At 34.5% G+C, this 25,903-nt stretch overlaps 4 protein-coding genes across 13 annotated transcripts; 2 read left to right on the top strand and 2 right to left on the bottom strand.

Moving 5' to 3' along the window:
• The first annotated feature begins 3,095 nt into the window (after positions 1–3,095).
• On the top strand, positions 3,096–6,306 carry LOC7470954 (protein METABOLIC NETWORK MODULATOR 1). 6 transcript variants are annotated; one of them, XM_052445249.1, is made up of 4 exons: positions 3,116–3,264; positions 3,508–3,545; positions 4,593–5,764; positions 5,875–6,306. In XM_052445249.1, the coding sequence occupies exons 3-4, from the start codon at positions 4,640–4,642 to the stop codon at positions 5,944–5,946; spliced, it is 1,197 nt and encodes a 398-aa protein (XP_052301209.1). In that variant the 5' UTR covers positions 3,116–3,264; positions 3,508–3,545; positions 4,593–4,639; the 3' UTR covers positions 5,947–6,306. The 6 variants fall into 6 exon arrangements, with proteins under 6 accessions (XP_052301211.1, XP_024467610.1, XP_052301209.1 ...); XM_052445250.1 differs by lacking the exon at positions 3,116–3,264 and adding an exon at positions 3,299–3,417 and having other exon boundaries at positions 3,506–3,545; XM_052445251.1 differs by lacking the exon at positions 3,508–3,545 and having other exon boundaries at positions 3,096–3,262; positions 5,878–6,306.
• Positions 6,307–6,982: 676 nt separating this feature from the next.
• LOC7454436 (polyadenylate-binding protein-interacting protein 4) lies at positions 6,983–13,479 on the bottom strand. Of its 5 annotated transcripts, none has more exons than XM_024611837.2 (13): positions 13,096–13,479; positions 12,560–12,681; positions 12,315–12,469; positions 11,772–11,925; positions 11,297–11,331; positions 10,906–10,981; positions 10,757–10,787; positions 9,989–10,278; positions 9,407–9,658; positions 9,113–9,214; positions 8,929–8,979; positions 8,155–8,242; positions 6,983–7,516 (listed from the first exon to the last, which is right to left on the bottom strand). In XM_024611837.2, the coding sequence occupies exons 1-13, from the start codon at positions 13,256–13,258 to the stop codon at positions 7,347–7,349; spliced, it is 1,689 nt and encodes a 562-aa protein (XP_024467605.1). In that variant the 5' UTR covers positions 13,259–13,479; the 3' UTR covers positions 6,983–7,346. The 5 variants fall into 5 exon arrangements, with proteins under 5 accessions (XP_024467605.1, XP_024467607.1, XP_024467606.1 ...); XM_024611839.2 differs by having other exon boundaries at positions 9,989–10,275; XM_024611838.2 differs by having other exon boundaries at positions 11,772–11,922; positions 13,096–13,478.
• A 1,563-nt stretch (positions 13,480–15,042) lies between these two features.
• Positions 15,043–15,871, top strand: LOC7470953 (zinc finger AN1 domain-containing stress-associated protein 12). Its single transcript, XM_002317557.4, has 2 exons — positions 15,043–15,211; positions 15,292–15,871. Exons 1-2 carry the CDS (start codon positions 15,107–15,109, stop codon positions 15,634–15,636), a joined length of 450 nt encoding a protein of 149 aa, XP_002317593.2. The 5' UTR covers positions 15,043–15,106; the 3' UTR covers positions 15,637–15,871.
• Positions 15,872–16,396: 525 nt separating this feature from the next.
• On the bottom strand, positions 16,397–21,745 carry LOC7454435 (polyadenylate-binding protein RBP45C). The gene is made up of 7 exons (XM_002316962.4): positions 21,354–21,745; positions 20,187–20,658; positions 17,690–17,745; positions 17,483–17,613; positions 17,292–17,388; positions 17,029–17,199; positions 16,397–16,698 (listed from the first exon to the last, which is right to left on the bottom strand). Exons 1-7 carry the CDS (start codon positions 21,636–21,638, stop codon positions 16,696–16,698), a joined length of 1,215 nt encoding a protein of 404 aa, XP_002316998.2. The 5' UTR covers positions 21,639–21,745; the 3' UTR covers positions 16,397–16,695.
• Between the last annotated feature and the right edge of the window lie 4,158 nt (positions 21,746–25,903).

The raw sequence follows: 25,903 nt of genomic DNA, 5'->3' as shown, positions 1-25,903 counted from the left end.
TGCTGATGAACAAAAAAGTGTTCTTGATGGAGGATGGTTTTTAACTGAAGACTAAACTTAAGGATGAGTTACTTCCAACTCGTGGAAACTAATGTACTAGCTGTTTTAGAAAAATAAATATTTTTCTATTTTTATTTTCTTATTCTAAGTTTTTTTAGTTTTTACTTTATGATTCTTTTCTAGTTTTTTTCCTATTCGAAGGGGATAGTTTTTCTAGTTTACTTTTTTTTTATTCAGTATTATGAGGGTTTTTTCTAGTTTTCTAGTTTTTTTTCTATATAAAGGGTTGTAATAATCTTTTGAAAAGTAAAGATATAGAAAAATAAAAATTGAATATTTTAAAAATATCTATATACTTATGATGTTCTTGGTATTTAAAGATTTTAACATGTGACAAACTTCTTTATCCTTCATTCTCGCTTGCATCATTATCCAATATTAGTTTCCTATCTATTACAAAAAAAAAAAAAAACACTGAAAACCACTAGTCTTATATTATGGCCTTAGACTTATAGCACTGTGGATTGGAACAATGTTATAACGTCTAAGCCTTTCTTTACAAAACTGAAAGATGTTACTTTTAAGGGTGTTTTTGTATTTTCACAGGGATTCAATTGACATTTCTGAATTCATTAGAGCGGGTGGATTGGCCTTCATATAAATTTTTGGTACAGTGTAATGGCTTTTTTACTCTAAGTAGCAAAATAACTTATACCTATCACTTAGGGATATTTTTGGCATTTCAAATTTAAATGTAAAATGAATTCACCAACTTACACCTAGAAGATAAAAAAAAAAAAGAAACAAGTGTGCAAGAGTATTTATGTATTTTCCTTTTGGTTTTTTTGGTGATTATCAAATTGAGGGAGGGGTCGTTGTGTCTTTTACCAGATATATAATATTATTTAAATTATTAAACTTGGGGCTCCAGAAAATTTATGGCAGCACGTGTGGCCAAATGGTGGCTTCTAAGGTGGTAATGGAATCTTCTCGGTGGTGCCTACCTAACCAGGCAGTGCGTGTTTCTTCTCTGTCTTTGGTTCGCCATCAATGATCGTTTCTTTTTCTTTTCTTTTCTCTCTCATTCTAGGAAAGTGTGTTGTCCATAAAAAAATTCAATGCAACCCTTTAATTAGTTTTGTCTTTACATTTGGCCCCTGATCTTTTGATTAGTATTTGTTTTATTTGAAATAATTTATAAAAAAAGAAATTGTTTTCAATTTCATCCCTAATGATTTTTTTATCTTTGAAATTTGGTCCTTACAAAATTCAATGCAACCCTTCAGTTAGTTAGTTTTTTTCAGATTTCATCCCTAATCTTTTTATTAGTATTTTTTTTATTTAAAATAATTTATAAAATTAGTTTTTTTTTCAATTTCACCCCATGGATTTTTTCATATGTTTGATTTGGTCCACATTCTTTTAATTTCTATTTATTATATTTAAAATGGTTTATAGAATAAGTTTGTTTTTCGATTTCATTCTCCTTAGGTTTTTTTCTCTGTCAAATTTTTAAACTTTTAAAAAAATTTAGTTTAATTTTATTTTGTGATTTTATCCTTCAATATTAAATTTATTGGGTATTGACCTTCTTGATTGAGCACGGGTCTAGAGCTTAATGAGTTGCAAGTTTGAGATATTAATTCGGGGTTAGGAGGTTCGTCCAAGTTTGCTTGATTTTTTTATTTTTTTTAATATTTGTTTTTTTGCTTCATCATTCGATATTGTTTTTCCACTTTTGATGGGACTTTTCTGACTTTTTAAGAGTAACACGGGTTGCTTAAGGTTTTTTTTTTTTAATCTTTGCTAGATATATCTCTTTTAAAAGGAAATTGTTTAAATTAAAATTAAATTTATTTATTTCATTCTTTAACATTAAATTGACCTGATATTGCCTCAGTTTTTTGTGCTCTTTCTTAGATCTTGTGCTTTTAAAAATATATATTTTTAATTAGATTAATTTATCTCACCTTTCAACATTAAATTTGTTTTATATTGAGCTTCTTAGTTGAGCCTATGCATGGGACTTAATGGTTTGTGGCTTTAAAGGATTGACCTGAGTTTAGAAAGTTCACCCGAATTTGCCTAGTTTTCCCCTGTTTTTTAGCTAACTTTTTTTTGGTTTCATCATTAAATGTTTTTTTAGTTTTTTTCCACTTCCTATAGGATTTTCCATTCATTTTGAAAGAAAAAAAACACATGCTACCTAGAGCTTCTTTTTTTTTTTTTTTCAGGCTTTGTCCAATTTAGTTTTTTTATGAGGATTTTCGCTTTTGCATTAAATATAAGTATCAAAAAAAATTTGGGCTTTGTTCCAATTTCTTTTGAAAACCGGGTCAGCCTAAACCCTGGGTCCCCTGGGTTACGAGTCAACCCGTCAAGTTAAGCATAGACTTAAACTAATGCATTTTAATTTTTCTTTTTTAATTTGCTTTTTTTTTCCTCAAATTAAGTCCTTACTATCTTAATTTTTATTTTTGTTTTGGATTCTTTTGTGAAGCTGTGGCCTTAGAAATTTTCAAATTTTCCTTTCAATTCAATATTTGATGATATTTGGGGTTTTAGCCTTCAATGTTTTGATTTTTAATTGTTATTATGTTTTTTTATTAAATTTTAATTTGTTTGTGTTTTTATCATTGGTTCCATAATTTTGATTGTTTTTCAATTTCATGTTATACTAGTATTTTTTTTATTTTTTTATTTCATCTTTTATGATTTTGATTCTTGAAAATTAATTATCATAATTTTTTTGAGTTATATTTTTATGATATCGAGTCATTAATTTTTTTATTTTTTTAATTACACTTATAATATTTAAACATTGTTTTTTCACTCTACAAACAAATTATCTCGGCCCATGACAAATTGCGAACTGCCTCTCCATACAAAGATTATGTACTCACCTTCTAAAAATTTGATATCACTCATTTTACCTCAGGTAACTTTCCTTCATAACAGTCAAATTGATCAATCACCACGTGGCCCAGTTTTGATCACCCAGACAGTCTGGGCCAGACTCACTCTCTCATTGTGCTGTCATGGCCTTTATCTCACATGCATGTCATTATATTATTAACAATCATACCCAAAGGCTGGCCCCCACAACTTTACCCCGACATCTTCGTCTCTCTGAGACAAAAGCTAAGAAAGAAGTAAAACGATTTTCTATTATACACTCGCTAGTTTTGTTGGGGGCATTTTTTTTTTATTTTTCCCCTCAGAAAAGGGAGAAAAAAACAAATAACAAACAGAGCCCCAGAAGGTAAATAAACTCGCTCGCCTCCCTTCTCTTTCACAATCCCTAGCTTCTTGCTTGCTTTGTAAAAACACCCTTGTAAAAGTTTTTATTTTCTTGGTCTTTTAGAAGCTTTTCATGGCATTTTCGCAGAGGGTTTAGGGTTTTTCTTTTTGGTCCAGATATGTGAATTTTTTAGTCTTTCTTTTGTTGTTGTTGTTGTTCTCTTAACTAATTGGTTCTTTTATGTTTTTGTTCTTGTTTTTGCACGTTGGTATATTTGCCTACCATTCTTGGAAGGCCTTAAAAGGTTTGGTTATTTACTGGTTTTATTCTATGTGTTATAGTTGTTGGGTTTTGATTACTTTTCGGTATTGGCTCTTAATGAATGCCTATCTGTTTCTTGTTTATGGGCTGCTTTACATTATTCTCTAGTGGCTTATTCTTGCTGTTCTCTCTCTTCTTCTTCTTTTTTTTGCTTTTTTTGCTTTTCTTATTTCAATTGAAGTGCATTTTTTATGGGATGATGGTGTCACTGTTTGTTTATCATTGTTAACATTCAGAGTTTTTGGGAAATTTATGATCACGGGAATATTTTTTTTTCTTTTTTGCTTGAATTTCCAGTATACGAATTCAAAAGGCTTGTTGCACTGTAGGGGATTTTAAAGCTGACCAAATTTTCCTTTATTAGATCGGTTTGGGATTAGTGTTTTAGGTGCTTTGTTGATATAGTGGCTAGGAATAGGAGCTCTTTTGAGTTTGACTAGGAGAATTCGTATCCTGAAATGGCAGTTGATAAAATAGTCACCATGGTAGCTCATTTCGAGAAGAGATCATTTTCTTTTTCATGTATCTCAATACGCACCCTTTGAGATCAAATTCCTGCACATGATCATTTATATTTTTGGGTTGATTGGATGGTGAGATAGATACTCTGAATAGCATAATATAAAGATGTGGCAACTTTTGTGGCTGTTCCACCTGCTTCCCCTACTTGTACTAGCCTTCTGCAGTTGTTTAGATTGCTTAAGAATGCTAAGTTGGAAAGTTTGATGTGTTGGATTCCTTACTGTGAAATTTAAGGAAAACCCTCAGACCTTTAAAGTGACCGAAGTTTTTCTGTAGACTTTAGGGCAAGCAAGATAATGTGTTGTGGACATGCTCATTTTGTCCACAGCAAGGTCGAGTATGCATGTACCAGTGGTTTTATAGAATTCCATGACTGATAGTGTACTCTTTTTTGTAGAAGTTGGTTATGTTTGTTTGCAAATGCACGTGTTGATCTCTTTACTGGCATCTGTTCCATCATGGTTGGCCCAATTTGCTTCACAAACTAAATATTTGCTCTTTGCTGCAGGGAGGAAAACAATAAAAGATCATTCAGGGAAGGAAATTATACAGAACATGAGTGAAGTAAACCAAGGGAATAATCCTGATGCTTCAGCAATCATCCCTCTGAAACGCAAGCGTGGTCGTCCACGCAAGTACCCTAAACTGGAGGTTGATCATAATGGGAATGCCTATGTTCCAAGGGATCAAAATCCAAACCATGGGGAGAATGCTCGTACTACTCCTGGATTTGGAGGGGTCAATGGTAATCGGCCACATCAAGTAGATCCAGTTAATGATGCAATTGATTCCATGATAGGCCAGTCAGTGCATGGTATTATAGAGGCGACATTTGATGCTGGATATTTGCTTAATGTCAGGGTTGGTGATACCGAAACAACTTTGAGGGGTGTTGTTTTTAAGCCTGGACATTACGTCCCTGTTATGCCAGAAAATGATATCGCCCCAGGTGTCCCAATGATCAGAAGGAATGAGATTCCCCTTCCGAGAGAAAGCAATACTAAGGTCCACAGCCGTAATCCTGGGCCTAGAGACATAAATGGAACTGCTCATGCTGCCCGAGCTGCTAATCCAGCTGGATCAAAAGGTAAGCAGGTGCTTTCAGTGGTACCCCAAACCCCTGCAATATCAAGAGGCAATTTAGTTCCTGTTGTACTTCAGCCAGTCAATCTATCAAATGGTGCACCTAGTGCCAGTGCCACAAGCCAAACTCCCCATCCGGTGACTTCTAAAGGCAAGCAGATTCGAGATGCTGCTCATTCATCAAATGGATCAACACCAACAAATGAAGTCATGCAATTTCAATCTCAAAATAACCACCAGGTGATGCATTCAGGATTGCAAAATCCAAGTCCTTTTAATCAAACTCAAGCTGGGGGACTACATGAATCAGAAGCCAACCCAACGAAAACAACTGGTGTGCCTTTTGAGAAACTGTTAACTGATGTAATCAAGAGGGTTCCTGCTCCATTACAGTCAACAGATACTAATAGCAGCTCAGCTGTTAACTTGCCTGTGAAAGATTCTGGTATTGTGGCAGAAAAGGATGTCAGTGACACAGATCAGGCCCTGTCTGTTGAACCACTGCAAGTTTTACAGCCTAATGTTGGCTGTCATCCTGCGGTTGCATCTAGACCTTCCGAGGAATACAAGACTGGCAAAATGACTCAGCTCTTGCAGGTAAAACAAGTCTTCAACTGAATAAATTCACTGTCCAATCATCCATTATATACTAAAGGTCATTTCCCAGGTACAAGATCAATGACTTATTATATACATCAAACCTTAAGAAGGTTTTGCAGGAAAGCATGGCAGACAATCCAGGGGCCTGTACTGAGGGGCCGGCTGCAGGTTTAGATTGAAATAGATAATTTGAAAAGCCCAGAAACCACGCTTGGAGATGAATGGAGTAGTCCTTCAGAGCACACGGGGCAAGGGAAAATGGTGTACTGGTGCTTCTGTACTATGTAAAGTTTCCGGAGAATGAATTACTAGACTTGTACAAGTCTAGAAAATTAGTGATCTTAAACTAGGTAGAGGCCACACAAGATCCATCTTTGCTCAAAAGTGTGAGGCTGAGATGTCTTCTCTTAGACTTTTATTTTAGTTCAATTATAAAGGAAACCTAGGTGCATGTTTGCATTTGGTACTGTAATTTATTCATAGTTTGAATTGAAGGATACCTTCTTAGTAGACATTTATGCAGCCTCAACCTTCTATCATGTATCCATGCCTGGTGCGGGGTTTATGATCCAACTTCCAAAGCACGAGTTCTGCTTTTAAATGTGCTAGTGCCTGATAACTTTGTTCTAGGCAAAGTTATCAGGCACTAGATTATTAGGAGCAACTTTGTTCTAAGCGATCTTGGAGGATAGAGGGAAGATGGAATATAGCATAGATCAAAGATCTGGTATGGGGAAAATAAAGCTTAACTAAACTCATTTTAATTAGTTGGTGTGATGTTGCTGTTTGAGGAACTTAATGGTCTAAAGATTATCCTCCTTGTGTAGCTGTGGACTAAAATTCATGGTAAGCTGATCGCATCAGGTTACTTCGGATAACAGAAGAATCACATTTCAGGTTGAGGTTCTCACACGATGAACTGCTGATAGTTACACCGCGAAAAGAGGAAGAGAGATGAAAGGAAGTAGAATATTGCAGTCCAACCCAATAAAGATTGTTTAATAATATCCATGAGCTAGTAAAATTTGGTTCCACGAATTGTGATCAAGGATGCAGAAGCCTTGGGGCCAATGTAAAAGATGACGTTCAAACATATTCAGCAACAAAAAATAGCAAACAGAAACCTTCTATTGCCTGATGCAGGAAGGGAGAAGAAAAGGCATCCTGTGGCAATAATCTGTGAACCCAAAAACTACTGCAGAATTGAGCGAAAGATGACATTAACGATCCCACTAACTTGATATATCACAACCTTCTTGTTGTTACCTTTTTTTTCTCAATATAGTACACTAAACACCTTTTGGCCTGTATTATCACTTTCCAAGATGCAATTCTTTCCATCAGGGGGGAACTCAGAATTTTCCACCAAAACAGAAAACCACCCCTACATGTTTTGCAGCATGAATCACCAAATAAAAAATTACCCTCAAATCAGATTTTACAAAAAGTCATTGAGACGAGTTAAACCCTGAAGATGAGAGATACAACTATAACCTATTGCTAGATGCGCTTCAGTAAAAACTATGGACCAAAATTTTATTGTTCATGAAAAAGAATCTTGATTCACTGTGGAGTATGCTCATGGAAACTTGGTGCCAAAGAGAGTATTAGATCCTGGAACTGGAATGGGACGGATAGCAGGGATGGGTGGCTGAAGAAAAGGAATCTGGCTTGGCTCTACAAATGGTTGCTGTCCACCTACAAAAGGTGGAGTCACACAAAGCTGCAAGGTTTGGCCTGCTGCACCTCCTGCGATCCATATGGAAAAGAAAAAAAAATCAATCTTCTCAAATACACAATAAACAGGCACAGAAAAACATAGAGATGCTGAGACCAACATCTTCAGTCTTGTATTTTGAGACTTAATCTTCCAATGTAGAAAAATATCCTACAGTTGATCTTATAAGATGCCATGTTTGACATGGTGCTGCCATCTATAATTACGTTATGCTGTAGAAATCTTTTCTTAATTTTCTTTCCTTCGTGTGTTGTGGGTGGGATGGGCAGCAAATTCATTGAAGCTCTTAAAACAATACCAGAAAATAATATAATCATCTTCCCTATATTTGAGTTACAGCATTAAATTTCAAGTTCTCTCATCAAGTTGAAACTCAAAATGGAATCAATCTCTCAGATGGTTCTGCACATATTGACTATCAACCCCTAGCAGACATTGACAGAAGTTGGAATTTTCGACCAATTTTTGAAAAGCTTACGCTGACTTGCTAGCTTAGCAATTAGGTTGTCCCTTCAAGTAGTCAGTAACATAAAACATTAAACATCTAATCTTACATTGAATGTGCAACCTAATTGATGGCAGAAAGTGCATTGACAAACCATTGAAACCAGAATCTCTTGCAACATAGTATAAAACTCTTTTTTTATACCTTGGTGTTTAGGATACTGGACCTGGTGTGGAGTTAACAGAGGACGTGCAGATACAGTTGATATGGGTGCTGCAATTGGAACCGAATCCTTTCATAAAACAAACACAACAAAAAAATTAGAGAAATATAAAATGCATGCTTGGATAACAACTTCAAGGAAGAAGAAAATTAAACACTCGAGATGACTTGACATGCAAGAGGATCAGCCTCAATAAAAAAAGACAGAAGCGTTGAAAATTAGAAAGTTATACATGAAAAACAAGGAAATAAGCCTGCCATTAGACCTTCAAGATATGAGCACAAGATTGCATAGCTGCAGACTTTGTTAACTGATATATAGACAATTATGATTTCTTTCGCACAATATTGCATATCGAAATCTTAGCTAATTAGCTATCTAGCTTTGGATCAATGACGCACACAACCAGCATTATTCTATTATAATGTGGTTGATAAAAAAGCATTTGTGTTAAGAGAAGCATGGTATGACACTAGTTCAAACCAACTATATAAATAATTAGAGATATAACCACAATAGGATATTTAGAATCAATATGTGGCTAGAGTACTGGCCAAGGCCAGTTCTAGGAACTATCTCGAGATCTGATAATGACATAAATTGTTCCATTCCAAAATGTAGCATAAATTGCTCCCTAACATACATTAAACAGTTAAATACAAGCTACAACAACCAGAAACTAAATGTTTATTGTATCTGTAACTATCAAACATCAGAGTGCTTAGTTATTTCATGTTGCAGATTCTGTATCTTACATGATAAACTGGCTGAACATACACAAGCTGCCCCATCCGTCCAACCATAACCTAGAGAAACAGAGCCAGATTAGAAACTCAAAAATAACCATAAAAGTCACAAATCTCCTGACCAAAAAAGCAACAAATGAGCACCAGAAATAAACTACCAGATGACTATCACATGAATCTTCCTTTCACTTACGGATTGAGAATTTGGTTGTGCATATGATGGTGCTGCCTGAACAGCATGATACTGACCAGCATATCTAAGTGACTGTACTCTGGTTCCCACGTGTCCAGCAACCTATAGCCAAATAAGCCTGTGAGAACTAGAAAAGAATTCCTCTTTTAACAATTAGGGGCTAGTTCAGTAAAAAAAAAAAATTCCAAGAGTTGACAAGAAAGTTGTTGGTGCTAAATCTGGCATTTTCTCAAGTGAATTGAATTTAATATGAGAGATTACTCAATAAGAAGCAAGAAGTTAACTAATGCATACAGGTGAAAATTGAGAACCACTGCCACCATTTACAGCTGTCAAGTTACTGTAGGGGGGAAACTTAGCAGGAACAGATGATCGAGGTGCACAAGGGATCCCAACTTCTGGCTGGACAACAGCAACAGGTACCACAGGAGAGTTGCTTGGTATGTAAGCCATACTTGGAACTGTTGGCACTGCTGGAGCATTAGCTGATGTAGGATTGGAAAAGGAAGGAGAAAAAATTTTTGCTCCTGGATTGAGCTTGAATGCCTGAAAGAAAAGAACGCCAAAAAACATCAGCATGGTTATAAAATTGATGTCATAAATATTCCAAAATTCCAAAGAAACTGCAATCTAACCAAACCCAATGATTTCTACAGATGCTTGTGGTATGGATTATAAATTATATCCTATATGAATTGCACTAGCAATTCAAAAAAATATTTCACAGTTACTCATAAAAAGTGCTGGCTCGATAAATTATATGATTTACTGATGTGATAGACAGTGACCTGATGACTGCCCTAAAAATTGAGAGTCAATAGAGGTGAGATGAAACAGATGTCAGTACTAAATGGTTGAAACAAACAAGGTTTTTACCTTGGAACTTCTATTAGATTCTGAAACTTGTGGAGAGGCCACATCAGTTGAATTTGCTGATGAGCTACAGTGTGATTCTGAAGGAACATCAACCATTGGATTGGAAGCAGTAGAAACACTAGCACAAACAGAACTAGGAGAGGTGGTTCCTGCAGAAGCAGGCCTTCCACAGTATTGACTGTCTGGCTTCATAAGATCACCATCGGGATTACAAGATACAACATTAGGCAACAGCTTCACTGTTACTCGCCCTTCTGCAATGGATTTTGCTTCACTGTCATGAGGCCCTGCTGCATGTAGCACATTAAGCAATTAAAACAGAACAGAATCAGGATGGAAAAAAGAAAATGCATTTTAAAAAATATAAGACAAATTCAGGGAATCATGGCAAGATTTAGCTTCTACAGGCAAACTATCACCTAGATGCATCTCATCATAGAAGGCCCTGTGTTATAATAAATAAAAAATTCAGAAAATGGCATGCGGCCACTAAATCTGCATGAATGTTAACTCACATAATACAATTGATACAAAACCCAAAATCTATTAGCAATTTATTGTTATAATGAAGTTCAGAGAGCAAAGCCTTACATCATGGGTATTTTATAACAAACATTTTCACTGGTAGTATCAGAACTTTTTACAGGTAAAAGAAGGCATGCCTTCTCTTCTGCTTTCTTTTCATAAAAGATATTAATAAGCACAAGGCAGATCTGTATAGTATGTTATGGATCAAATAGTTAAACCCCGTGTGGAAGTTGAACTTACTGATTGCATTTGGGCTATGAACTTCATCAGCCTGCACAAATCAAATGCATGGGTAAAAATCTACATCAACGAGTTATTGAGCAAATAGTTTCCACTTCTACAAACACAGAGCATCAAGCAAGGAAATAAATATGCCTGTCATGACATACACTCTTTTCTGTTTGAAAATCAAACTTCTGTTTATAATGACCCTGCTCCTCCTGTGACCTGTCATCTCTAGTCTGTCTGCCAGAAAAATAATTGACAGAAATTTGAAAGTTAGAAGGGATTCCATAAAGAAAATAATTTACATTTAAGCTAATGAGCAACACAATTTAATGCAAACATAGACTCTAATCCTTTGTGTCTATATTCAAAAGAAATATGAATCATTAATCATGCAGTGCTTTGGTGGAGAAAATTTGTGCTAGAACAGACAAGGGCCAGTTCAGTTTGCAACCCAATGCAAGTATAAAAAACACAGAATGCAGAGGATAAGATTTTAAGGCATCCAACAGTGCAAACCCCACTTGAAACTTGGAAAAGACTGGTAATTTATACCGTCCATTAACTGAGTCACCAAAAGAAGCTTCTCTCTGCATACACAAAACAGAAATTAAAGAAAAAATTAGAAAGAAAGGAAGTGAAAAGTGTACAAACATCTCTCTCTCTCACTAGCATTGTAAAAAAAGTATCCTACTACAGATATTAAATTACCACTGACTCATTGAAGCAGTAATTGATTGGGTTTCCTTCAAGCCATTTATCAATCCATCAGATCATCCAAACCATAATAAGATGCACCCTAGGTAGCATTAAAATAAGAACAACACTCTTCAACAAAAAGTCTGCTCTCAATATTAAAAGCAGCCAACTATGCTGCTGCTGATATAGGTCTCTCACGACAGAAATGGTCATAACGCAAACACAAGTTAACATCATTTATGGAGATCTTTTGATGAATATCTAGACAAGCTCACAGAAACTGTTTCCCTAGTAGACCACAAAACAGAAGAAAAGAAAATAGAAGCCTCACCTTTGGGATATGCACACCATCTCTTTCCCCATGTTCAAATTCCATTGTTTTTCCTATTTGATTTGGTGGCGTTTTTCTCCCTTCAGGATCCTTTCCTGCTTTTGTCGGCATAAGACCATGGGAAGTACCGTTCTTGTTTTTGACTGAACTCCTACTTCATAGGTACAATTAGTCCATGGTTATATAGCCAAATAAAAAAAAAGGTTGCTTGGATGCAGAAATATTTCCTTGACCAGATTTCTGTACTAAAACAGGTAGTAGTTTTCTTAATTACTTGAAAACAGTATGTATATGTATAGGTATGTCTGCATGCATGCAAAGGCTCTAAGGTGGTTCCAGGTATGTACAGAACATGGAAATAACAAATGGTGCACTTGGAGAAACTATCAGAATTTAACAAACAGTAAACTTGAAAACAAATGCATTATTGAAAAGAAAAGTAAACCAATAAGATATATGACTTTAAATTATTGCAGCTTACAATTAAATTTAAACAGTTAACAACGATAGTCCTTACAACCCAAGTCCAAGACAAGACAATACCTGTTGTGATTAGATTTCTTTTTATCCACAGTGAACTTGTTAGATTTCTTTGCCTCGCTCGCTACAATCTCAGAAGACGGAGCATTGGTTAGAGCAGCTTCTACATTGCCACCAGATATATTTCCAGTGACGCCATCAGCTGGAAACAGAACTCCCTGAATTCAAAGCAGCACATATATTAGGCAGATTCTCCAACGTTGTATCCGGATAACTAACAGGAATTTAAAATAGAAAGAGTTGCATACCTTAGCAACAACTTGGACAACATCAGTCGAAAGAATTACAAGTGTCTCTATCACACTCCCATTAGCTACATTTGCATCAGATTTTCCCTTCCTAGTCAATCTTGCTTCCTTCAAAACAACACCTACACAAAGCAGGTAACTAAACTTCATAAATGATAAATCTCACTTAAAATTACCAATCTTTATGAAGTCTTATTTCAAAAAGTACCAAATCCAGTCTGTGTTAACCAAATAAAATAGTGGACCCTCCATTGCATAAACAAATAGAGTACAAAACAAAAACAGAAACAGAATTATATACTAACAAAATAGGCAAAACCCCAGATCAGAATCCAATCTGATCTCGTCCATTCTAAAGAGTACATGTCTATTTCTCAATAAAACCAAAAACCCAGGTAGGGTTGCTCATAAAAATCAAAACCCAGATACCATTTTGTACGAAAATCGTAACTTTCAAGTAATTCAAAAACTAATGCCAAAAAGAAGCAATCTTTACGTTTCCAATGGAGACCAAAAAAGAACAAAGAAAACCTCACCGTTTTCCTTGTCAAAAGAAGCAGTGTGAAAGGTTCCAGAGTAGACAGAACCATCTCTAATATGCACATCAACAGGGAGTCCAATTATACACATAGTAGCAAACAATAAAGCCTCGTTTAAGCAAGCCTCTGTTTCAGCTTCTGCTCTGTTTTTGTAACCCATCTCTGTTTTTATCCAAAAAAGAAAATAATGAAACTTTTTTGTATGCCTATTTAAAAAAGGTTTTCCCTTTCTTATAAAGAAAGACCAGGGTTTGTGCTTGACAGAGGAAGGAGAGATCTAAAGAAAGAATCAAGGAAATTGGAACAGAGAAATGCTTTTTTCTGCCTGTGTTTCAATGCATGTGCTGGTGTCTTGTTCGGTTTGATGAGTTTATGCTGGCTTTATATGTTGTAAATATATGTAATAAGCCCCGTAACCTTGGCATCACGGCATGCTTCGGTCGTTTCACTGTATTTTCTTCAAGATTTCCCAGATTTATTATTAAATTTGTAAATTCATTTACTGAATCACAACAAATTCAATACAGCAAGTGTATTTTTTATATATTTATGAAAATAAATTTAGTTTTAATTTGTGTATAAATTAATCGGAAAATGAACTTCAATATATGTAATGAATTATATGGTGCTTTCAAAAAGTTAAATAACATTTATTTATTTTTTGTCTGTTTTTTTTTATTTATAATTTATACTTGATTTTGCAAGTATTTATTACATTTTATAAATATTTATGCTTATGAAAAAGGAATGAAAATCATAATACAAAACCAGATTTCTTTTATTATTATTTTTTGTTGTTGTACATGCCAACGAATGCCATTAGCTTGAATTTGCCAAATTCACCAAAAGCCATTGATGCTTGTAATTTACTTGTAAATAAAAGATCAATTCCAGTTATAGTTAATTCGAACCATCTTTCAATTATGAAAAATCTGTTCTTTTCCATTTATTTTATTTTTATGTGAAGAGGAGCAAATTCATTTTGGACTCTCAGCCTTGCCAAGGTTCATATGAGTTGAATTAAAAAGAATTAACCTAATCTTCATCCAGTGGTAAGAATTTAGAACTAAAAGGTTTATTCTCTTTATAGTCTCAAGTTCGAGTCATGTGATTGCTAATATGATGGTCACTGGAGGCTTACATAGTCATTAACTTCAAGGCCCGTGTGATTAGTCGAGGTGCGCGCAAACTAGCCCGAACACCCACTTTAATAAATAAAAAAAATTAAACCTAATAAAAAAATATTTAGATTATAAAAATTTATTTGAAAAAATTATTAAACATAATCTAGGGAATTAATAAAAAAAATATTAAACCTAATAAAAAATATTTAGATTATAAAAAGTTATTTGAAAAAATTATTAAACATAATATAGTGAATTAATCTTGAAATCTTTTGATATCACTCCTTATCTAACTTGATTTTTATTCATTTTATTTCTTATATTATCTTTATAATCTCCATTTGATTTCTTCAAAGATATAAAATAAATAGGAAAAGGAAAAAAAATGCAAAACCTCCGAAACCCTAAAACATAAATCTTCTCTTCTCGAGCTTACATTGTCAGCTTCCACAATGAGAAAATGAAAGTCCAAACAAATCAAAAGGGACCGCCTGAAGAAATCGATGGAGAAATTATCATTTTTCCTAAATCCAAGCCTCCCAGATGAAATGATTTCTAATACTTTTAATATATTAATATTAAAAAATATATTTTTAAACTAAAAACAATTTTAAAAAACACTACATGTGATAATATCATAATATCTACTAAATTAATTTAGTAGAGTAAAGACTAGTCAAAAAAGGAAACCTCAACCGCGTGGCCAAGAAACAACTAGAATGCCAAAAACAAAACCGAAAGCAACACGAAAGAGGAGTCAGGATGGCTTAGGCACCAAGCCAGCAAGTGCCTTTCAGCGAAGCTATAAATGACGACAAACCTCCTCCTACATGCCATACTGCAAATTCTAATCTTAGAGGAAATTTAAAGGGAAAAAAAAAAGGATGGGAGGAGGAACAGAGGCTTTTCCAGATTTGGGAAGACACTGCCAACATTCTGAATGCAAGCAGCTCGATTTTCTGCCTTTCAACTGCAATGGTTGTCGGAAGGTAATCAAGGGTAACTCAAATTTATGCATGCAGCTTTGTTTGGCGTGGAATATTATAGCCTTAATCATATGTTCTTGCAGGTGTTTTGCTTAGAGCATAGATCCTACAAGTCTCATGAGTGTCCGAAATCAGACCACAAGAGTCGAAAAGTAGTTGTTTGTGAAACATGTTCGGCGTCTATTGAGACTACTGGATGCAACGAGGATGCTGAGAAAGTGGTGTTGCTGAAACATGAGAAATCTGGAGACTGTGACCCAAGGAAGAAGAAGAAGAAGAAGCCAACTTGCGCTGTTAAGCGCTGCAAGGAGATATTAACCTTCTCTAACACATGCACCTGCAAAACTTGCCAGTTAAAGGTGTGCTTAAAGCATCGGTTTCCAGCCGACCATGCGTGTAAGAAATATCATCCTCTGCAGTACATGTGATGTCTGAAGGAAGAGTTGGGTTCTGAAATTCATCTCGGCTGATAAATTTAAAAATTATTCGGGAGTTTTAAGAATATTTTCAACAATTTAGAGTTATTTAGAATTTATATAAAAATTATTTAAAGATTATTTTAAATATATGTGACCCATTATGTTAGTTCAAATATAAATTATAATTTTATATTAATTAAATATAAATAAATATTAAAGATAAATAATATTTTTATTAATAAAACTAAGTATATTCTATAGGAATAAAATAATATATCAGGTGTAAACTAGCAGGAAGGCCCTACAACAGGTTTTTGATAGCTTTTGGGTTAAGGAATGGAAAAGATCGTGGAAATAATGGTCGGCGGACCACGTCTCCAACAGTCCGTTAAAGCACATTGAGAACAAGAGCAGCGTTTACATGTATGCAGCTGAGATACCCTTTAATCTTTGCAATTCATGGGAACTCCTGTGGACATTTATTAGCACTTTCAAGCCAGCAGGGTACTTTCGGAAACATCAATTTACTAGTAAATTTCAACTAGCAACTACGATAACGAATTTTGATTTGATGCAACCACAGATTTTGCATCCTAGCGTTTTCTGGAAAATTATTTTAGAAAAGTAAAATGATTATTTACGGCCAAGTATGGACATTGCTTCACCGCAGGAAAATACAATCCCTGGAACGCAGACCTGTAGCATAATGGCTTTATTGCATCCAATCATATAAAGCACAAAAAACTTGGAAAGCATAGAAAACATCCCATTAAAAATAAAGCAAGCCATAATTTAAATGATTATGGAGGGTTAGGTACGAAATATCCAGTAGACAGATAGTGCGAATTGCGGCACCATGGTATTACAAAACCATACTGATCATATCAGAGTGCATTGATGCCTCAAATGGTGCCCACAGCACACTTGTCACTGATAAACTAACACCAGAACAAATAGCAAAACGCCAAACTCCAAACACCAAGCAACTAGTGAACTGCAACCTCAGATTGCTCTGGCTACTGATTAACATCAGTCCTTGCATTTTTTGAATCCCGCCATGGAAACAGATCACTGCACATACCAGGAACACACAGATGTCGTTAATTATAAAACAAAAGGAGAAAATGAGACCCCTATCTCACTAGAGATCAAAATCATTCTAGTGACGAGGAATACACCCAGCAATTGGACACGTCCTGAAGCATCTCTTACATCAGATTACATTACCCAACAATCAGAAACTAAACTAAAAAAAAAGAATGAGATTTAAGTACTGTTGTTCTAAGAGCTTAAGCCTTAAATAGCTTATTCTATGCTAGCCAAGCCTTGGTGAGTTGAGCTCTTATTTTATGTTGAACAATATCTGGTGGACTAAAAACTTCTAAACCAAGGTTAGTTTACCTGCTGTTGCTGTTGGTAAGCTCCCGGTTGCTGGTAGTTTCCATATCCAGGATAGCCTCCATAATACATGTTAGGGTCTTGGGGAGCAGCAGCAGCATATCCATATGCATCATATCCTTGTGGATATCCATAATATCCACCGCCATTCCACTGGCTTTGATCTGGCTGAACCTGAACAAAACCAATAATTGCATCCTTTTTAGTAAACACTGGGAAATTCATAAACATAAAAATAGAGAACATTTATTGGGCATCAACCAAACCTGTTTGTTAGAAGGACTACGGCCCCATGAGAGACGGATATTTTGACCAGCTATCTGGGTTCCGTTCAACATTGATAGTGCTTGCTCCGCGCTAGTTCTAAATGAAACAAATGCAAGCAACCAAATCAGGCAAAGAGGCAATCATTACAACGCAAAATAACAGAAATCAGGTTAAAGTATTTTTCAAATACCGATTAGCAAACTGAACGAATCCACAACGCTTGCCTGCAGGTATTTTCACGTGCACTAGCTCGCCATATTTACTAAACACTGCTCTCAAAGTGTCATCAGTCACACTTGGATCCAAGGCCCCGACAAATATCTGCAGCCAAGAGGTTAACAAGTCAATTCACTTTGACAAGTAATAGTTCATACCAACAATAAAACAAACTACGCACTGTTGTGTTATTTGGATCATTCTCTCCCTGATTTCCTTGAGGATTCTGGTAAGTAGCTGCACATGGCAAACGCATGTCAAATAACATATGAATATACATAAATGAAGAGAAATAGACACTGAAAGCAAAGCTTCCCTGAAGGATAATCGTTGTATTAAAATCCAAGGAGATAATAGAATAAACTAAACAACATAATCATGCAGGAATGAGTTTAAAGATGACAAAACCACCTCTTCTGAGAAGCATGCGAGAAAAAACACGATCAGATTTTTCTGTTCTTGAGAAATTGCAAAGATGATTGTTCTTTAGGGTAAAAAAGCACAAGTTACAGATATTTACAGAGGATCACATAGATAACAGAAAAAACCAAAGCAAACACAACAAACAAAGAATGATTAATAAGTTAACACTATTAGTGGAGTTGATCCAGCAAAGTCAACTTCCTGACCAAAGTCCAACTTAATGCCAGTATTTTCAGGCAACTTGAGAGAAATGAAATTCAGTTTATAGCCATGATAACACTCTTTGTGTCCACTATTTTTAGTCTGAAGTTGATAAACATTGCCTAAAGAATGGAGAAACATGTAACTAAATAATTACTTGCCTTGCAACAGCTTTACCATCGTTGACAGCTGTCAGTTGTCACAAAGCTGAGCATCAATGAAGTAATTTTCAGTAATCATTTTCAATAGGATGAACATCTTAAGCATAAAATCAAGATGGAAAGTATCGAATGCCCCAATACTCAGCAATATCCAAACTTAAAAGCATGAACAATTGGAAAGTTCCAAACTAGATTCATACTTGCCAAGGATGGGAAACGGGATTCAGAATTTAGGTCAGTACACTTTTCCTATTATGATCAACAATAAAAACCCATCGGTTGCTTGGAGAACAAAATGGATATTCTAGGTACCATGTTAACATATTTCCTGATTTCCCTCATGTAAAGAGAACAAGAAAACAAAAGCAAAAGTTCAGTCTACAACCTATCTAAATTTCAAGCAATGACAAGCCCAGGACAAAGAAAGAAGAATAAGAAAATGACACCTACAAGACAGGATGGAGTCAAAAAGTTGATGGTCATGGAAGAAAGAGACTTTTTTCCAAATCGAATAAACCAATAACATATAAAACTAAATTCACATAGATCTCTATAAAAAAGATGCAAGGACTTGATCCTCAAGTAGGTGCTTAGAAATTAGAATGTCAAAAGCGTGTAATCAAGTCCTTCCTCCAGATCAAGGATGCACTCCATCTCACAAACGAAAAATAATAATAAGAGACAGCACATGATTAAAAAAAAGAGCAGCTCGAGGTGAGACGAAAACAACTCTAAGAATGGAAGTCAGAATGGTGCTCCCCACGACAGAGAGCATCTCTGAATCCATCGTCATAAGTTGCTTCATAAGGTTTCTAATGCTCGGAATCAACAGCAGAGAAAATATTTTCACTTGAAGTAAATACCAAACAAAAACTCAAAAATAGTTGCTGACCATATGTAAATAAAGTAAAGGACTGACCATAAAGAGATAAACCAGCGATTCTCGTCTGATTTACATAAATAGAGAAAATGCGGAACGGAATTGAACTATCTTTAGGAAAAAGAACATATTTAACTTGACACGTAACTCTTCAAAAATAACATGTAAATAAAGTAAAGGACTGACCATGAAGAGATAAACCAACGATTCTAGTCTGATTTACATAAATAAAGGAAATGCGGAACGGAATTGAACTATCTTTAGGAAAAAAGAACATATTTAACTTGACATGTAAATAAAGGAACTGTGGAACGGAATTGAACTATCTTTAGGAAAAAGAACATATTAAACTTGACATGTAACTCTTAAAAAATAGCATGTAAATAAAGTAAAGGGCTGACCATGAAGAGATAAACCAACAATTCTTGTCTGATTTACATAAATAAAGGAACTGTGGAACGGAATTGAACTATCTTTAGGAAAAAGAATATATTTAACTTGACACATAACTCTTTGAAAATAACGAACTGGAAAGTAATTCGTGAATGTAGCAAAGCGCCACAAGAAATTAAGCTTACGACGTAAACAAAATAACTGACCTAAAATGAGGCCACGCATTTAAGTGGAATCATTTCAGCTGAAGTCAGTTCCAGGCCCCCCAAAATGAGAGCCTCTCGGTGTCCTGCTTTAAGACAACATGAGTTTTATATAAGTTTTTGCATGTTTTAACTAAATTAAATGTGCCCAAGTTTACATAGGTAAGTACTGGAAGGAAATGACTCTTTAAAATCCATCTAGCTTCAAGTGCATAACTGGAGGCACGGAAAATAAGAATATGTTTAGGAAACATCAACTCAAAAAAGAAAAATACATACATAGCACACAACATTCAACTTACCAATTCGATGTTCATTTTCAACATAAGAGATAAGCATGCAAATGTAAGCAGAAAAAAATAAAATAACAAAAACAACATCTACACTCCACAGCAACCAAAGTTGCAGAACACGTACCTTTCTGATACTGCTGGGTCAAGGGTTTCTTCGTGGCAGCTGGTCCAATCCGCATGGGCCTGGTAGAGCAGTATTGTCCATTCATCTCAACCATGGCACGCCTTTGTTCATTTTCATCAGCAAACCTAATAAATCCATATCCCTTGGAACGTCCAGTGACCCTATCAGTAACAACTTTTGCACCTTTCACAGATGGGTACACATTTCTAAATGTTTCTTGTAGAAGGTAATCGTTGACATCAGCAGCCAAATCTCCAACAAAAACTGTAAAATCAGGCCCATCATCTTGCCGCCTCTCACCAGCACCAAGGGTTGCCCAGTTCAGCCGGAAAGCCTGCTCACTATTTGGCATTGGTGTGCCATTGTATGTCTGCAAAATTCTCTCTGCTGCAGCACGACTTACAAACTCAATAAAACCATAACCCTCTGGATAACCCGTTTGCTTATTACGAATAACCTTAGCTTGAACAATCTGTTATACATGACAAGAGGAAGACAACTCAGAAAACAACACAACAATGTAGCTGAGCAGTGTGTAAAGCTGCATCCAAATCACAAAACAAGTATAGCACTTGTCAAAATTCTTTCTATAATATACACCATTTATTTTCTCATCAACACGGCACACAATTCAAACAAATAAACATACCCCATGTTTCTTTTTCTCTCTCTCTATTTTTTGACTATCAATAACCCCTTGTTTCCATCAAAAAACCCAATTCTTGAAAAGAGAACGCCATTAATCAACAATACAAAACAATTCTCGTTTTCCTACAAGTGCATATACACCATTTATTTTCTTATCAACACAAACCCAATTCAAAGAAACAAGCATACCCCATGTTTCTTTCTCTCTCTATTTTTTATACTGCATCAATAACCTATTGTTTCCATCAAAAAACCCAATTCTCAAAAAGAGATCGCCATTAAAAACAAAACAAAACAATTCTCGATTTCTTAAAAGTTTTTTCAATTCACAGCAAATACACACAAATCTATATATCCACACGAAAGTTAACAAAATAAAAAAGAAATGCCACACTCGTAAAAAAACCAGCCATAAAATTTACTTTCTTTCTCAAGCACAGGCACGTACACAATTATACAAATTAAAATTAAAGCTTCTTTTTAAAAAAAAATTAAAACCAAAATTAAATTTTGGATTACCTCTCCAGTTGCAGAGAAGATGCTAAGAAGATAATTCTCATCCATCCACTGCTGCAAATCCCCGATCCACAACGACTTAATCTCGTCTCCATCTCCTCCACTTCCGGCGGCTGCACCGTACTGGGTCGGAGGAGGAACAGGCGGCGGATTCCAGCCAGCAGGAGGAGGCACCGGTTGCGATTGTTGCTGTTGCTGCATCATCCATTGCTGCTGTTGTTGTTGGTATTGTTGTTGTTGATCTGGTTGTGGGGCCCCCACTCCGGCGACTCCGGGCTGTTGCATCATGTTTGGAATTAGGGATTGAGTTGTCCTGGCGGAGGATAAGGTGGTGAATGGGTTAAGATCTAGTGGAGAAGGAAACCCTAGAAAGAGAGAGGGGGGGCTTTTGTGGAGTGGAGATCGGGTTTTATAGAGAGGAGGCTCGTCGCGTGTGGTTAGGATGGGTTTGTGGGCTTTGGACTAGCCCAGCTCAATTAATAAGTTGTGTTTTTTAAAGGTTGTTATATTAAAATTTTGAAAATTCATAAACATTTTTAAGACTTCAAAGTATAAGTTTAACATTTTTAAGCATAAAAATAAATTTTAAAAAATAAAAAATATATTATTTTAATATATTTTTAACTAAAAATCATTTTAAAAAACAACCGATATTATAATAATAAACGAACATTTAATAAATTATCACTTTATTTTAACAATTATAAACATTTTTAAAGAATTTTTTTCAAGTTAATGCATTTTGTGATAAAATTTTATTTTAATTTTTTTCAAGTTAATGCATTATATGTTATTTTAATTTAATGTAAGAACAATTATTTTATCAAAAAAAAATATCATAGGAGTTGGTAAATCAGTGTTGAAAAAATTGCAACGTCCAAGTCATGGACCCTAAATTTGTTAAGGGTTGATGTCAAGAGGATTTTTTAAGGTTTAATTTTAATGGTAAGAAAATAGGTTTAGTCGGTTGGATAAAAAATAAATAAAGCAATATTTAAATGAATTACGTTTTTGAAAAGGATAGTTTTTACATTAATTAAAAAAAAACTATTTATTAAAAAACTAATGATTCTGTTGACAAAATTACTACGTCTAGTTGGATTGTTACTTCCTCGTTTAAAAAACAAAAATTATTTCATTAAAGAAATTTGGACGAAGACAATGGCACAAAGCAGGGGTGAGTAAAAAAACTGAAAAATCAATTAAACATAGAAAATAAAAAAAAAATAACCGAAAAAACCGAACCATGAAAAAAAACCGATTAAAATTTTGAAAAAACCGATCGGTTCGGTTCAGTTTCGGTTTTATAAACCTGAAACCGAAAAAACCGAACCGAACCCAAACCGGAAAAAAAAAACCGAGCCAAAACAAAAAAATCGAGCCAAACCGGTTTGAACCGATTTGCGTCCTAAAAAACCAAACCGAAACCGGTCGGTTTGAACCGGTTTCGGTTTTTTTAAAAAAAAAATCGGTTTAGTTATTTTTATTTTATAAAAACCGAACTGGATTGAAAATAATCATCTCTACCACGAAGTAACTTCCACCTCATTATTTGAATCCAAACCTTTCTATATATAGTCAAGTTCATATTTTCGAGCTGCGAATTCTGTATTTGTACAATTTTTGCAGTTATAATGGAAGACGAAAACGATAGTGAGGTCAGGGAAGAAGAAATATCGTCGGCTTTTACAGGATTTTAAGTACCTGGAAGCTTAGGGTAAATAGAAATGGAGTGAACTGTGTAATGTTGTTGGTTTCGGTGGTTTTTAGTCATTCGGAGGGGAAGCACAGGGCTCATGATAAAGAGAGGATGTTTGCTAGTAGGGTTCTTGATGAGTTTGCTAGGTTGATTATCCATGAGAAAATGGATGGTGTGTGTAAGGAGCTGAAAGGCAGAGAAGGGAAGCGTGGAGAGGCAGAGCTTTTGTCGATGGTGTCGATTGTTAGGTAGGAGGCAAAGGGGTGATAAGAGAAAGAAGAAGTCTGCAAGAAAGTGCAGGATTCCTTCTTGATCTCTAAACCATTCCTGTTCCAGGAAACAAAATTTGCACAGAAAGGCATCTCTTAAGCAAGAAACCCGCAGTGAAATTCGAAATTTTCCTCAGGATCCCCAAGTTTTATTGGCATTGCTTTCTTCTTTAGGTGGCCATGCTAAAACAGACAGGAGAGAAATCTCTGAAAAGAAAAGCAGATGAAGAATTTATATGTTATTTTTTCAAAGTAGTTTAAAGATTGATTATTGAGGAATTTTGAGTCAAGAGTTCTCTCAGTTTATGTGTAAGTTGAGGGTTTGAGAAACTTTAACTCTGTATTTTACGTATACGATGCATCAATTTAAGTGAAGGGAATTAATTTGAGCATGTTCTTTATGCTGTCAATCTAAACCAAATGGCTGTGCCACATTCCTTGTGCAGGTCATTATACCAACCGTCAGAATGATCTTTCATCTGAATTGAGTGAATCAAGCAGAATGCTTGCCAGGCTATTCCAGTGATGATCTCAGATGTTCTTCGAAAGAAATCAAGTAGATGATACACAGGTGATGAGTTAATCTGTTGGATAATCGGTTAATATCTCTGTTTAAATAATTTGATCTATTTTTTATAGTTAAGATATACGGTGACTTGATATAGAAACACCAAGTGGTTGATAACTAATAACAAGTGGTGTCTGGTGCCTTGATATAAAAAGATACAGTGATTGGTGACTAGCAACAGGAGGTGTCTAGTCAATCAAGGTGGTCAATAGCTAGCACTTGTAAAAAATCTTCTTTGATGAGGTATGGGAACTCTCTAATATTTAAGTCAATAATTTTATTAAGAGAAAAAACACAATTATATTTTAGAGAGATAAATTATGAAAATATGTATACTAAAAGTATTAAGAATAAAAAGATTGTGAATGTAGAAATTGAAGGATCCATGATGTATTTATAGTTCATGAGTCTTGTTCTTTATATAGAGGAATAACTGGAGTGTAATTTTATCATTATGATATTTAAAATTATATTATATTTAAAATAATATATTTTGAATTGACATAAAATACTAAAAAATATAAAATTCTTAAAAACAATTTCAAAAAAATATTGAGCTCGAGCACCATGCTAAATCCCGTTAGAGGTAAAAATATTTTTACCGAACATGTATAAACTTTTGCTGTATTTTATTAAATGCCTTTTGGTATTAAGAAAAGGGAGTAAGAATATAAATTGTGGTAAAAAAAAGTCAAAGAGGACACGTCATGCGATTAATCATGCTAATAAATTCTGTAAATGAAGTACGGACATTAAACAAGTTGAGATAACACAAGGATCTAATCCACATTTAAATTAATTAATTAATTAATTGTTTATAGCGTGGGAATGGTGCGAATCTCTAACTCCATAATTTAATCATGAAAAGGGTTTTTTAGGGTATTAGGAGGAAGCTCATTACCAAATACTCCTCCTATTAGCACGATATTACTGTGTAATTCAATTCAAATAACTCTTAAGAGCAAGAGTCTGTTTATAAAAGTTCGTGGCTTTTAGCTGTGATTGTGGTTTTTTTAAAAAATATTAAATTTTTTTAAATAATACATGAAAACTATTATGAAATTAGTTTTTAAAATATTACCAAACATTTAAAAAATCTCAAAAAAGTATCAAAATAATATGGTTACGGTGTTGGGAGTTTGGAGTGTAGTTGCAATTGCTTTTCAAATTGCTTTTCATTTGAAAATGTATCAAAATAATATTTTTTTATTTTTAAAAAATTATTTTTGACATCAGTGCATCAAAATGATCTAAAAACATAAAAAAAAATGTTAATTTGAAATAAAAAAATAAAATAAATTTAATTTTTTTAAAAAACGCTTTTGAAACGCAAAAACAAACGTGATGTTGAGATTCATTTTTTTTTCTTTTTTTTTAAGCTTGAATTTCCTATTAAGATTTATCTGTATGTTTTTATATTTCTTGAACTGAGTGTAAAAATGTTTTTAAAATCATTCTGATAAAAGATTTAATTTCAATTAAGTAAAGTAACCAAGTGACCATCTAGGTGGTGGCCCAGTGGTAAGAGCTTGGGACTAAGGGGTTTGCTCCCTCTTAGGTCTCAGGTTCGAACCCTGTGGACGCTCATATGATGGCCACTGGAGGCTTACATGGTCGTTAACTTCAGGGCCCGTGGGATTAGTCGAGGTGCGCGCAAGCTGGCCCGGACACCCACGATAATCAAAAAAAAAAAAAACAAAAAAAAAAAAATAATAATAAATCGATTCCAGTAAAATAAAACAATTATCACATATGTTATAGTAATTGTGGATATATATACTTTACAAATCTAACTTTGATTTTAGAGGGAATTGGCTATCGTTCAAATCTTAGGTTAGGTTATAAATAATAAATCTCCTAATTTTAGTTTGCACTGAAATTATGGATTGATGTGAGTGGTGATTAAAGATAGAGGAATTGAAATTAAAAAAAAAATAATCAAAGTTTAAAGTAGTTTTTTCACTTGAAAATATATTAAAAAATATATATTTTTATTTTTTTAACATCAATATATCAA

This window comes from Populus trichocarpa, chromosome 11, assembly GCF_000002775.5.
Source record: "Populus trichocarpa isolate Nisqually-1 chromosome 11, P.trichocarpa_v4.1, whole genome shotgun sequence".
In the NCBI taxonomy this organism is placed as follows: domain Eukaryota; kingdom Viridiplantae; phylum Streptophyta; class Magnoliopsida; order Malpighiales; family Salicaceae; genus Populus; species Populus trichocarpa.
Note: the sequence above shows the minus strand (reverse complement) of the source record. Positions and strands in the feature narration are given on the sequence as shown.